Consider the following 15313-nt stretch of genomic DNA (forward strand, 5'->3'; position numbering starts at 1 on the left):
CCCCTGTTCCATTTAATTCCCCCTTTATTACCCTTTATCTCTTCCCCCCCCCCCTGTGTTTAGTATGCTCCTGGCCTGTCAATCACAGGACACTATGAGAGCAACAGCCATGTTTTCACTGACAGAGGGGAGAGGCAGAGGCTGTCAGCAGTGTCTGCCATCTCCACAGACAACGCTGCAGCCTCTCTTCATAACTGGTAAGTACATGGCGAAGGTTAGGGATGGATAGGAGCAATGTACTAAAGCTTTGTGTGTGCACAACATATGGCTGAGCTCTGTGTAGCAGTATGACTGCAGTATTTTGTTTTTGGCTCAGTGATGACAGGTACACTTTAATGATTCCTGAGCACAATGGTTTTCACATGATCAAAACAGGAATAAACAAACATTTGTATTAAATAGTTGTGTATCCTCATGTTTAATAACATTTACTAATGTGAACTAACATATCACACAAGTAGCCAAATCACCGAAAAAAGGCACAAGATCCATTTTTATTACATTCAGAGACAATAGATCCTAAATAAAAAAAAATATATATTATAAAACACGAAGAGTATTCTGGAGAATTAAACCAGCTGGAAAATAAAAATAATTACCCAGTGCTTCCGGAGGAGTGTAAATAGGACATTTGCGCAATAAGACTGGATTGCCCTCAAGGGGTTATGGTTAACCGCAGATTTAAGTTGAAACTGGGACCAATGTGTCCTGGAACAGTCAGAAAAGAAGACCCTGAGACCATGTTGAAGAACACTGACTTCCTTTGTAGCAGGTTGCACCTTTGGAAAGGTATGTGCTGTAAAGTTCACATGTGAGCTGCATAACGTTCAAGGAGTCACCATTGGACAGGTCTCATGATTGTCAGATGTAAACCTTCATTTAGCACTGAATGTTATTTTTGTGATGCCATATGAAATGTTCAGTTCTAATGAGCAGAGTCATGGAAAGAGTGTGCAGGTGGTAAGACAACAAGCTTTTCAGGTACCTTTATCTGGCATATGTAAAGTCCATTGTGGCCCATAATGGGGAGCAACCTATCACTTTAAGCCTTAAATGTAAGTTTGCTGGGAATCATGACAGGCACACTCACTTAGATGTACTCTCACATAAGGTGCATAGACACTAGGTTACCAGACAGAGCAGTGTTGCATTTCCTTCTGCTGCCCATCAGGAAAACTATTATATCTAATAGTTTTGTAGTGGTGAAAATGAACAGTTCCACAGTACAGCAGAGATAGAGCTACAGAGAAACAATGCACGACTGACTGTACAGGTAACAAAAACAGACAATTACATAGCACTGACTTCAAACCGAGAGATTTTACCCTGGGACACCACTATTACCTGAGGGCAACAGAGACAGGAACTATATTAACCAACATAGCGTATGAGCACACTGTGGTGCACGCACACAAACAAGTTCACATATACACACACATTCCATCTATCTCTGCATGGCTGTACAGTGTCGTTCTGACAGCACAAGTTTTTAGGGGCAGTGGAATTGGAGTGAATGCTCAGTGGAGGGGGGGGGGGGGGGGGGGAACCTCAGGCATGAGTAGAATCCCCAGCTTCAGACCCTGGCTTATATATTGGAGCTCTCTGCTCTTTTGTCTCCTCACTGACATCTTCATCTTTGCTGTCCATCTGAGGATAAACCACCACACACAGCTTCTGGCCAGCACGTGTCATTGCATCTGGAGAAGAAATAACCAAAACTACAATTACACCACTTTCTATGTAAATAATAGCTAAGAGAAGAACTATACAAATAAAAATGGTTCAGTCCTCAGAGGGGGGGCACGGTGGGGGAATGGGTGGCAACATAAATTGTAGTGTATAATTAGAGCATTCATGACCGAGGGTTTTTCCATTTTTGCACTTGTTTTTTCCTCCTTACCTTTAAAAAACCATAACTTTCAATTTTGCACCTAAAAATACATATGATGGCTTATTTTTGTGCCACCAATTCTACTTTGCAATGACATTCATTTTACCCAAAAATCTACAGCGAAACGGAAAACAAAATCATTGTGCGACAAAATTGAAGAAAAAACTAAATTTTTAAACATTTGGGGGCTTCCATTTCTACGCAGTACATTTTATGGTAAAAATGATACCCTCCCTTTTATTCTGTAGGTCCATAAGATTAAAATGATACCCTACTTATATAGGTTTGATTTTGTCGAACTTCTGGAAAAATTATAACTACATGCAGGAAAATTTATACGTTTAAAATTGTCATTTTCTGACCCCGATAACTTATTTTTCCGTGTATGGGGCGGTATGAGGGCTCAGTTTTTGTGCCGTGATCTGAAGTTTTTATCGGTACCATTTTTGTATTGATCTGACTTTTTGATAGCTTTTTAAAAATACGCTATTTTGGACTTTGGAATTTTTTTGCACGTACGCCATGAACCGTGCGGTTTAATTAATTATATATTTTTATAATTCTGACATTTCCGCACGCGGCGATACCACATCTGTTTATTTTTATTTACACAGTTTTTTTTTTTTTTTATGGGAAAAGGGGGGTGATTCTTACTTTTATTAGGGAAGGGGTTAAATGATCTTTATAAACTTTTTTTTTCCACTTCTTTTTTTGCAGTGTTATAGCTCCCATAGGAGGCTATAACACTGCAAACACTGATCTTTTACATTGAACATTGTTATCCCATAGGATAACATTGCTCAATGATTCTGCCGCTTGACTGCTCATGCCTGGATCTTAGACACTGAGCAGTCATTTGGCGATCGGACACCAGGAGGAAGGTAAAGGGACCCTCCTCGTGTCCTACAGTGTCCCCAACAGCCCCCTGAGCTAACTGGCATTTATCAACTTTGAACGCCGCGTCTAAAGGGTTAATAGCGCGCAGCACAGCGATCAGTGCCGTGCACTATTAGCCTCGGGTCCTGGCCGTTATTAGGTGCTGGGCCCGACTTGCTATGACGCGGGGCCACGTGTTATAGAATGGGAGCCGACCCATGACATACATGTATGTCATGGGTTGGGAAGGGGTTAAATAAAAATGACTTTATTAAAATATATAAATAGGACAAATATTGAGTACTTTTGCTTTGTGGGGCGTATCATAGAACTTTTGCTATCGCAACTCTTTTGCATAAAATGGTAGTGTAATATTAAGAATATATTAAGATTATTAATATTCTATCAACAGTGATTCCCCTTAAATTCAATAATGTAAATATGGCAGTATCAAACAGCTGTTTTCTCTGCAGTGAGCACTATGTGCTCCAGTTATCCTCCAGGAAAATGAAGTGCAGTTCATATAGCCAGCCAGAGCGATGTCCCGTCTCAGCCGGACTCATAGACTGAGTGTCAGAGTGATGCATTGAGCCCCTGAGACCGGGCATAATGCTGGTAGCTAGGGCATAATACTGCCCTCGTTACCCATCCCTAGGTCTATTTTGTCTGAGCTGCACTCTTTCTGTATTAAGAGAACTATGTCCGAGTCATGGTATACCACTAAAGGCCTTTTTTACACAGGCAAATAAGCATTTGATAATTGGTGCGTGTAAAAGAGACCCCTATTAGCAGACAACTGAGCAAACTTTTTGTAAATTATCGTTATTAGCCGCACATTGCTCAGCAGTCACACAACTGATCAAGCCGTGTGAAGGCTCAGAAAATTTGCATCATTCAATGAGATCAGCACATGTCATCTGCAGCCCATTGGCCCGTGTAAGGGGGCCCTAACATGAAGGACTGGGATGCCATCAAAGTACTCACCAACAAAGTTATTGAAGCACTGGGGCTTATTTTTCCAATGGACCCCAAGGAAGTACACAGGGACCCCAGTAAGCATGATAGCCAGGCCTATTCCACAGACGACAGGTTCAGACCACAAGCTGAAGACTAGCAGAAAAGCCCAGAAGAGGAGGTAGATCACTGGAAATATGAGGTTAACCTGTGGTAAAATAAGAGGATATTACTGCAAATCCAGCCACTACTTCTCTTCCCTTTCTTTTTGCTTCTGCTTAAATGTCTCTTCTGCTTCTCACGACATATCTTACCATGCTTCTGAGTTTCTGATACAGAATATCTGTATATTTTCTCAAAAGCTTCCAAAAAGGTACATCATTTTACCTGAATTATTAACATTTTCTGCCCAGCTCTTCTTTCACTTAACTATATACCAATCTCAGGTAATAGAAGATGGCGTGAGAAGCTATCAGTATCACTGTGGTTTCCAAGTACAGTGGTCCCTCAAGTTACAATACTAATTGGCTCCAGGACGACCATTGTATGTTGAAACCATAACTCTATGGAAACCTGGTAATTGGTTCTGAAGCCAACAAAATGTCATCCAAAAATAGGAAAAAGTGAGGATTAAAGATAAAGAAGTAGATAACTAATATAGATAAAGCAAATCCTTACATATAAAAGTAAGAACGATCTGCTGGGAGCTGTAAGTCACTGTCTAAGTCAGTGTTTCCCAACCAGGGTGCCTCCAGCTGTTTGCTAAACTACAACTCCCAGCATGCCCGGACAGCCAAAGGCTGTCCGGGCATGCTGGGAGTTGTAGTTTTCCAACAGCTGGAGGCAACCTGGTTGGGAAACACTGGTCTATGTAGAGGACAGGAGCTTCTTCAGGGTCCTGTACAGTACACGCAATGTCCTAAAAAAAAGGAAAATGGAGCCGCCTTCACCTGATGCCCAAAGGAGCAGCTAACCCTGGCACAGGTAAAGAGTACAGAACATGTAATACCTCCATGTACTGTAGGGGGCGCTACCCGACACCAGTCAGTGCATGCACTTTAGGAATACACAGGTTTTACCAGTGAAATATCCATTCTGATTGGTCAGTTCTTCCAGCCATTAACACATTTCGCACATTCCATAGCATTGTATGTTGAGTCTGGTTTCAAGTTACAATGGTCCAGAAAAGACCATTGTATGTTGAAACTATTGTATGTTGAGGCCATTGTAAGTTGAGGGATCACTGTACTCCAAATAGAAATGTTCTATATATTAAAAAGAAGATTCTTCCATGTTCATAACATTTAATATTCCTGCTAACCTTAATTGGCCGAGGGATGTCTGGCTTCTTCCACCTCAAGACAATCTGCCCGGCCACAGTAACACCATAGAACAGGTAGTTGATGAAACCAACATAATTGATCAGAGTATACATGTCACTTGTTACCAACATGAGAAGAGTGGAGAGGCACTGTTGGGAAAGAAACCAGGGATATTGCAATATTAGAGAGAGTATATTTCGCTCATTTGAAACAGAGTATAAGTTGTCAGAAGTGACAAAGTGAAAGTAGAAGTGAACAGGTTGGAAATGGGGGCCTACCGTAAAGAGAAGTGCTGGGATTGGGGTGCATCGATTGATGTGGATCATAGCCAAGACACTTGGTAAATGACCTTCTCTTGCCCCAGCAAAAAACAGTCTGTGAAAGAAACAAAAATATTACATCGCCTGACTTCAATATGCTTTTTAAATATAGTGATCTGACCATTTAAAGGCATACATAAATTTTATTATATTACATTAAAGGGGTAGTCCAGTGGTGAAAAACGTATCCCCTATCCTAAGGATAGGGGATAAGTTTGAGATCGCGGGGGGGTCCGACCGCTGGGGCCCCCTGCGATCTCTCTGTACGGGGGCCAGGCTCTACGGCCAGATAGAGGGTGTCGACGCCCGCACGAAGGGGCGGCCGACACGCCCCCTCAATACATCTCTATGGCAGAGCCGGAGATTGCCGAAGGCAGCGCTTCGGCTCTGCCATAGAGTTGTATTGAGGGGGCGTGTTGGCCGTCGCTTCGTGCGGAGGTCGACACGCCCCCTTCCCGTGGGCTGTCAGGGCTCCGTACAAGAGATCGCAGGGGGCCCCAGCGGTCGGACCCCCCGCGATCTGCAACTTATCCCCTATCCTTAGGATAGGGGATAAGTTGTTCACCACTGAGTCACCACTGGACTACTCCTTTAAACAGTATGTTAAGAAATCAATCTTACCTGGAAGAGGTAAATAAAGATCCATTGACTCCTCCAAATGTGGAAAGAGCGACGGATATTGGCATTATCCAGGCCATGACACCTAGCAATTTTTCACCAAATGTCTTAGGAAAAAATAAAAGATACATGAATTAGTGGACAGATACAAGTAAGGAGTTTAACTTGGCAAAATGTAATACATTTACCACTACACCATATGTAAAAATTCAGTTCGTGACAAGATTAAGCTGATGTAGTACTCACCACAGCCACGGCATTGGAAGCCAGTAGCTCCTGAGGGGACATGGCTGTCACATAGGCAATGTTTGCAAAAACATAAACAAAGGTGACAAGTGGAATAGAGATGAAGATGGCACGTGGGAGGTTCCTGGTGAAAGACACAACAATTAGCCAGGTCTTGGCACTAAAGAGGACCTATACATGTTCATATTCATGAATGTGACCTATTCCATAATGTTCATGGATCTGCACATAGTTCTGATCATAGAAATGCCATAAATGATGGTATGAACAGGTTACGGTCATCAACAGCAAATGCTAAACAGTGACATGTAACATGTATAGGCTCCTTTGTTTAATAATGTATCCTGTGACACACGTGTGACATGCTCAAAAGTCACATGTACATGTGGATTTATTGTAGCAAAGATAATGAAATGTTTTTACTTCCATGTTGCATTTTACTTAAGATGAGCTAGATGTATGTATGTATGTATGTATGTATGTATGGAAGTAAGCATAACAAATAAAGAGACAATTTAAATGGGGGGGGGGGGGGGGGTCACCTATACAAAGATGTTGTGTTTTTTTCAATATTATCTGTCAATATTTTACAGTTCTGATAGGGGGTCATTACTTGGATGAATCTAGATATGCAGCACCTATTGCTAGGTTAATTTTGAATTGTAAACATTCTGGGGACACACGTCTTTATTTATCTTTGCTGAAGTTTTTATTTAGCTTTAAGGTACTAATAGTAAGTCACATAAGACTAATCCTAATGCTGCAATGTGATATCACCTGCTGAAGCTGAATCCTCAGGAAGCAGCCAAGCCATGGTCATATCTAAATTTAAAAAGCACAGCATTGTAACCCTGTGCAGGTGGTGGGCAACTGGTAGCCTGCAGATCACATCCTCCTCCTACTAAACAATGGACTCTGCAAACATTATGATTCTTTCTCTAAAAGAGGGGAGACTTAATTCCTTAATGCAGCCAGCAGGTGGCAGCATCAGACAGTGCTGTCTTACTGAAAAGCATGCAGCTAAAGAGAGTATAATACATTGGTACGGGGGGCAGGCATGTCATGTAGATATAGGTGGAGATTTATCAAAAACTTGTGCAGAAAACATGAGCAGTTGCATATTTTTTAGAGGCTGCTTTAAAAATAGAAGCAATTTAATTCGCTCCTATGAGGAACTGCGCCAGTGTGTCTCTACACAGGTTTTGATAGATCTCTCCCATAGTGGAATAGGTAGCACTGTGTATGAGAGAGGCATGTGGCTACACTTTAAGGGTGCGGTCCCACAGGGCGTATACGCAGCGTATTTGATGCTGCACAAAATTTATGGCTGCAGCGGGAAATACGCTGCGTATCCCTTTCTCACTATACACACAGGGCTTTCCGGCGGCAGCCCTATGCGTGTAGTGAGTTTTGGATGCGGAGCTGTGCGTCACAGTCACGCCGGCACACGGCCCCGCCTCCAAAACTCACTACACACATAGGGCTGCCGCCAGAAAGCCCTGTGTGTATAGTGAGCAAGGGATACGCAGCGTATTTCCCGCTGCTGCCGTAAAATTTGCGCAGCGTCAAATACGCTGCATATATACGCCCTGTGGGAACGCACCCTTAGGGTAAATTAACATAGGTTGATTTGCTGAGGAAATCTGCAAACAATCCACAGGAAAAGACTGTAAACAGGTTGCTGCAGCACCTTGTGGAGCTATATATGACTTCCAAGGGCACCACATGCCCCAGGGAAGGAGAAGAGTGCCGAGCAATTATAGACTTCAAACGAACATTGTTAGCAGTGCTAGTTTGTAACAGAGGGGGGCAAATAAATACAACGGGGGGGGGGGGGGGATAACACTAAAACAGGTGCTTAATGCTACAGGGGGACCTAATGCTACAAGGGGGGCCCAGTGGTGGCCCAAATTACTTGGGGGAACAGTGTGAGGCCTAACTATTAAATGAGGGTTCAGAGGGGACCTCTGTCACAATATATACCTATCCTGTAGCAGTTGCAGCATGCATATAGATGCATAACCTTTTTGCTACATTAAGGGAGTTGTTACCCGAAAAAGTTTGAAAACCACTGACCTATGGTTTTGCTGTAGATCTACAGGCAATCCACAACAATACACTTTATTGCAAATTTTTACTACTGTGTTGAACATAATGGCGACAATTGTGGACAATTTTCCACGTGTAAAAAAAAAAAAAATCTTCTGCATGTGGATGAGATTTGTAAAACAACATACACATTCAGGGTACAGTGGATTTCACCTGCACAAAGCAAAGAAAAAATACACAAAAAAACCATACCACTTGAAGTTATCATAAATAGGGGATTATTTATGGTCAACAGCGTTTTCAAGAATATTGCTGCACTGTTCATGGAGAGATCTAGAAGCACATTAGTCACTTTCTATCTACTCACATCTATATTGTTGGCTCTTGATTGTCTCTGAGAAATTATTTTTTTAAATTAGATTACGCAACTAAGAAAGTATTCTGCAAGGAACATTTGTAATTTGAAAGAAATACTTACAATATAGATTTCATACCATTTCCGTAACATAGAGGTGAAACTAAAAATTTGAATATCGTGCAAAAGTTCACATTTCAGTAATGCAACTCGTCTGCGGAAGGAAGCATGAAGTGCTCCATAATCTCCTGGTAGACGGATGCATTGACCCTAGAGTTAATAAAGAACATTGGACCAACACCATCAGATGACATGGCTCCCCAAATCATATATATTGGGGATTTGGGGTTTTCATGAGCTGTAAACCATAATAATCACAATTATGACAAATCACGGCTTGAACTGTGTAATGAGTCTCATATTAGTTTCACCTTTTAAGTTGCTTTACTGGAAGAAAAAAACTTTTGCACAATATTTTCACCTGTATATTACTAAAATTTTCTCATTACTGCCATTGTAAAGCCAATAGTTAGGACTGCTTGTCATTCTTACTGGTAGGGATTCACCAACTCCTCTGTGACATAGTTGAGGAAGTTCCAGCCACCATATGCAAACGATCCCTGAAGGAATGCCAGTGCAATGAGGCCAATGTCTGGCTCCTGGAAATTCTCAAAAGCATTCTTTGGTTCCAGCCAGAAATATTCCCCTGATTTAAAACAGGCAACATGGTAAAAAACATTGCCGAAAAAGAAAACAAACCAGCAAATAAATCATACGTCCACTCAAATGTAATTTTCTCAATATCATAGCGACCGGCGTGTCTCTAAATGAACCAATATTTCTACCTCCAGCATTACGTATCAGGTTTGTGCATCTACACACTACACAACTGCAAGGCTCCATGCACTTGGCAGAGCCATTTAGAGCAGGGTGACAGGCACTCTCTGCCACCATATGGTGCCTACATATAGGACTGCATGGGGATATTCTTCCAGAGAAGCAATGCTTCTAAAGAAGGAGCCAATAACATGACATCTGATAGGGCATTACATTAAACTTATATGCACTCTGAAAAACACTGCGTGTTACTAAATAAAATCAGGCACACAAAAGTCCTAAGAGTACAGTAAAACTTCTTAAAGATAACTCAATATTGTATTAAAAAGTGGTCTTCTATGGTGGTGGTCTTCTCAAAGAAAATGGCCACTATGCATATTGTATAGGGGACTGAAAATAAGTCACATGATATCTAGTCTGGATAAAGGGGAGGGGCTTCATACAACATGGGCCATTGAAGAGTTTTATTACATATTAATATATTCTTCTACCATAAATATATTAACTAAGAATAAACATCCTTACCTTTGCAGATCTGGACAAATCCCATAATTATAATCAGTCCCAATGCAAGCAGCTTGCCAGCTGTGAATATGTCTTGAACTCTGGTGGCCCATCGTACACTGGCACAGTTCACCCAGGTAAGCAGCACTTAGAAAAAAAACAGATAAACGGTTGGAAACTATTCCATGCACATGTAGTCATTCATAAACAATATCACTGCCTATTTCTGATACTACCTATATGTTTATTTACTTACACTGAATGTAGGTGTAACATTTATTCACACCCACAACCACCAGAACAAGCCTTTATTTATTAGTCAAACCTACGCACGGGTAGATGTAAACGATTGCTCCCAATTTACTGCAAATAGCTTTCAAAAAATACAAATCTGATGGGTCAGCTATAACATTTAAACAGTACAAGGAGCTAAATAAAATCTGTAAAAATGTAATAAACAGCAAAAATTCTAAATGAGAGACAGGTGGCCAAAGAAAGCAAAACTAATCATAATTTTTTTAGATATATAAATGCAAAAAAAACAAGGACAGAGCAAGTAGGACCCCTTAATAATGATAATGGGGAGGTTGTCACGGGCGATAAAGAGAAGGCGGAGCTACTGAATGGGTTCTTTAGTTCTGTATACACTATGGAAGAAGGAGCTGACATTGGCCAGGTCAGTGTTGGTAACACATCATGCAATGTACTGAACTGGCTTAATGTAGAGATTTTACAAGGTAAGTTAAGTAATATAAATGTAAGCAAATCTCCAGGACCAGATGGACTACACCCAAGAGTTCTTAGAGAGGTAAGTTCAGTAATATCTGTACCCTTGTTCATGATATTTAGAGATTCACTGGTGTCTGGTGTTGTGCCAAGGGACTGGCGCAAAGCGAATGTGGTGCCAATCTTCAAAAAGGGCTCTAGGTCTTCCCCAGGAAACTATAGACCGGTAAGTCTAACGTGCATTGTGGGTAAATTGTTTGAAGGACTTCTAAGGGATTACATACAGGAATACATAGGGGATAATAGTATTATAAGTGATAGCCAGCATGGGTTTATTAAGGATAGAAGTTGTCAAACCAATCTAATTTGCTTTTATGAAGAGGTGAGTAGAAGCCTTGACAGAGGAATGGCTGTGGATATAGTGTTTCTGGATTTTGCTAAAGCGTTTGATACTGTCCCTCATAGACGTCTGACAGGTAAGTTAAGGTCTTTGGGTTTGGAAACTTTAGTTTGTAACTGGATTGAACACTGGCTCACGGATCGTACCCAGAGAGTGGTGGTCAATGATTCGTACTCTGATTGGTCCCCGGTTATTAGTGGTGTACCCCAAGGTTCAGTACTGGGCCCGCTGTTTAATTTATGTGTCAATGATATAGAGGATGGTATTAACAGCTCTGTTTCTATCTTTGCAGATGACACCAAGCTTTGTAGCATGGTACAGTCTATAGAGGATGTGTATAAGTTACAAGATGACTTGGATAGACTAAGTGTCTGGGCATCCACTTGGCAAATGAGGTTCAATGTGGATAAATGTAAAGTTATGCATCTGGGTACTAATAACATGCATGCGTTGTATGTCTTAGGGGGGATTAAACTGGCAGAGTCACTGGTAGAGAAGGATCTGGGTGTAGATCACAGACTACAGAATAGCATGCAATGTCAGGTCGCTGCTTCCAAGGCCGGCAGGATATTGTCATGTATAAAAAGAGGCATGGACTCAAGGGACAGGGACATAATACTCCCCCTTTATAAAGCATTGGTACGGCCTCACCTGGAATATGCTGTTGAGTTTTGGTCGCCTGTCCATAAAAGGGACACTGTGGAGCTGGAAAGGGTGCAGAGACGTGCTACTAAACTAATATGGGGAATGGAACATCTTAGTTAGGAGGAGCGATTAAAGGAGTTACAATTGTTTAGTCTTGAGAAGAGACGTTTAAGGGGGGATATGATAAACGTATATAAGTATATTAATGGCCCATACAAAAAATATGGAGAAAAACTGTGCCAGGTTAACCCCCCCCCCCCCCCCCTAAGGACGAGGGGGCACTTTCTCCGTCTGAAGAAGAAAAGGTTTAGTATCAAGGGGCGATACGCCTTCTTTACCATGAGAACTGTGAACTTATGGAACAGTCTACCTCAGGAATTGGTCACAGCAGGAAAATTTAACAGCTTTAAAACAGGGTTAGATACATTCCTGGAACAAAACAACATTGATGCTTATGAAGAAATATAAAATCCCATCCCTTCCCCAATATCGCACTACACCCCTACCCTTCAATTCCCTGGTTGAACGTATGTCTTTTTTCAACTGTACTATGTAACTATGTAATAAAGTGCTTTAGGACCACAATAGTGGTGAAAAATTATGCAAGACTGCATTACCTTAACAAGGGGAGACTATGGTCAGCTTTTCTTTCCTATACATCCTCGCAAATTAAAGGGAGGGAACAGTCCTAGACACGAATAGGGATAAAGTAGTCTATATGGCCCAGTATATAGCCCTGTATATGGCCCTGTTGCAGCTCAGTGTAATAGAGGTCAGGCTGGTGTAAGTTAATAGCATGACTGCAGCTTCCTGTCACATAAGTGGCTGATGGCTAAATACTAAACTAGCAAGTGTAATGAAGAAGAGAAACAACATGCTAATGTAGCAACAAGGGAGGGGCTAGAGGTTTTGACACCCCTTTGGTAAAGGGCAGTCTTTATGGCGGAATCAAGCTTTAAAGGGGTACTCTGGTAGAAAAAAAAATAATTCAAATCAACTGGTGCCAGAAAGTTAAACAGATTTGTAAATTAATTCTATTAAAAAAAATCTTAATCCTTCCTGTACTTAGCTGCAGTATGCTCCAGAGGAAGTTGTGAATTTTTTTCATTCTGACCACAGTGCTCTCTGCTGACACCTCTGTCCAGAGCAGGAGAGGTTTGCTATGGGGATTTGTTACTACACTGGACAGTTCCTCACAGAGGTGTCAGCAGACAGAAAACAACAACTCAACTTCCTCTATAGTATTTTGCAGCTGATAAGTACTGGAAGAATTAAGATTTTAATAGAAGTCATTTAAAATCTGTTTAACTTTCTAGAGCCAGTTGATATAAAAAAAAAATATATACATATACACACACATACATACATACACATATATATATATATATATATATATATGTGTGTGTGTGTTTTCAATCGGAGTACTCCTTTAATGGATATTACTACCTGTAAAAAGCAAACAAAACAGAACACTACATTCTTCGATATGTTCAGACATAATCACTTTTATACTGCATGCCGCCCATTTAAAGCGATGTATCCGGCAGGGGTATGCTTATGAATATGTTGGCATACCATTCTCTTGGCTTATTAGCATTTACTGCTAAATATGTGTTGGATAAGATGTAAACACACTCCTTGTAAATACTGAGGCAACTTTATAAACACTGCCTAAAGTATCAACAGCATAAAAGTCTTGCTCAGGAGGTCCATAATACTCATAAGGGCATGTTCACACACCAAGAACTAAAGAACTATCTGCCATGTGGGTTTTGGTGCAGTTTCTAATGTGGTTTTCTTTCACTGTTTTCAATGGGAGCCCAAAGGAGTACTGTACAGAGTGAAGAAAACACATGACATGGTTTTCCATGTTTTTTGCCCACATCTCAATGAAATCAAGGTAACAGTGAGTTTGTTTTTAGGTGAAATTGAGCAGTTTCCATGTCAAACCACACTGGTTTGGGCCATGTGAACAATGCCCTTAGTAAATTGGAAATTAGTTTTTCTAAATAACACTAAGGTGACCTAAAACTGAATATGCTTAATAGAAATGAGAGCCTCAGGCCAAGTCTTTCTTAACCCTCGCATAGATATCCTTGTTGCTCTATTGCTGCAAAACACACAATTTATACTGCCTGGCTGCATATAGAGATATTCAGTAATATACCGCATAGCAACAGAGAAATTGGATCAGATCCACATATTGATCTGAACACATCAATCACTTCCTGAGAGATCAGCTTTGTATATAGCTGTACATGAAGCTTTGCTTATACATTCCTAATTCTTTCGCATCAGCTGCAGAGAAGAAGTGGCAGCTCGCCATCTTACTAATCCGTCGTGGACGCTTTCCAGTGCCCATGTTGAGGCAGGTCAAACATGCCACATGTGACGCAGGGGGAATTCTACAGAAAATTAATAGGGATACTTCCTGGGTGTCAAGTCCTTGCATGATGTGGAAGGGCAAAAAGGAGAAAAGCAAAATGTTATATTGTTATAATTGCTGACACTCAAAAAGAGTGTTCCTGTGCCATTGAGATAATGGAGCATGAACCATGACAACATGCACAGATAATAAGAACTATATAATTTGGAAGAACTCCGTTACTATGTGATAACATGTATGAAGGGTGTGTATGGAATACTACGTGCAATGGCTGATAAACAGAATAGTGTCGTGGGAGGCAACAGCACAACCCTTCCCCCATCACCATTTCATTCACATCCTTTGTTGGGATATAGGAATAGTCATCCTGTTATTTACTGTCCAAACACAGATTCTTTATGGGATCATTATCCCCCACACTACATACTGCTTTTCTTTATAATATCTATGTACCTCAGATGCACATTAAATACTTTATTTGCTCATGTTCCTTTAAAAACACATTTATAGTGCACAACCTAAAGTACCCTAAATAGACTTTCACAATAGAGCAGCTCAGTGTAAATAAGTATACAGCATTCTAATAAACATTGGGCGAGGCTTTCAAGATTTTTTTTTTTTATAAAAGGCATTGGGTGCAGAAGGGTATACATACTGTCTTTGCATTAGAAACACTTGAAGAACAAACACAGAAAAAGTAGTAAAGGCTACAATCTACAGGAAAAGGTTGAGCACTTGCCAAATAAAGCTTAACAAATTGACTGAATCATCAATTTGTTGCAGCAATGAACCATATTTGTATTACTGATCTTGTGTTCATTACAAAGGCTTCTTACTCTCAGATCTGCCTTATTGTTGCTTAGTATAAAGCTGTGATGTCTCCTGCTATAAGCACTTAATTCAGATATCTAGAATGCATTTTCCCGTACTGAAATAATCAGCAGAAAACAATGCCTACTGTCCTACTCTATGGAAAAAAATTTGAAAAATAGGTGGAGTGCACAAACATGCTAAAGTGGATTTCCTGTCATCAGTAAATCTTTGCCATAACATACATAAGTTCTCCACAACAATATACACAAAGCTGAAATACATTTTGCTGTATATGCATGCATGGTCTGAGGCTCTGTCCACACTACTGTGATTGACCCTGTTTGGAGCCTCTGTCAGTAGTTCTGTTATAT

The 15313-nt window shown here is 40.7% G+C and overlaps 1 protein-coding gene across 3 annotated transcripts in view; it reads right to left on the minus strand.

Moving 5' to 3' along the window:
* Positions 1 to 466: 466 nt before the first annotated feature.
* SLC7A8 (solute carrier family 7 member 8) overlaps positions 467 to 15313 on the minus strand; it is a 120558-nt gene continuing 105711 nt past the window's right edge. For all 3 annotated transcript variants that reach the window (XM_056526174.1, XM_056526157.1, XM_056526165.1), the window contains exons 5-12: positions 9994 to 10119; positions 9184 to 9337; positions 6228 to 6351; positions 5985 to 6088; positions 5322 to 5418; positions 5043 to 5192; positions 3752 to 3929; positions 467 to 1697 (exon numbers count right to left, since the gene is read on the minus strand). In XM_056526174.1, the coding sequence (XP_056382149.1) occupies positions 1549 to 1697; positions 3752 to 3929; positions 5043 to 5192; positions 5322 to 5418; positions 5985 to 6088; positions 6228 to 6351; positions 9184 to 9337; positions 9994 to 10119 (1082 nt within the window). In that variant the 3' untranslated portion in view covers positions 467 to 1548. The remainder of the gene's footprint in view (positions 1698 to 3751; positions 3930 to 5042; positions 5193 to 5321; positions 5419 to 5984; positions 6089 to 6227; positions 6352 to 9183; positions 9338 to 9993; positions 10120 to 15313) is intronic.

This window comes from Hyla sarda, chromosome 1, assembly GCF_029499605.1.
Source record: "Hyla sarda isolate aHylSar1 chromosome 1, aHylSar1.hap1, whole genome shotgun sequence".
Taxonomy (NCBI): Eukaryota; Metazoa; Chordata; class Amphibia; order Anura; family Hylidae; genus Hyla; species Hyla sarda.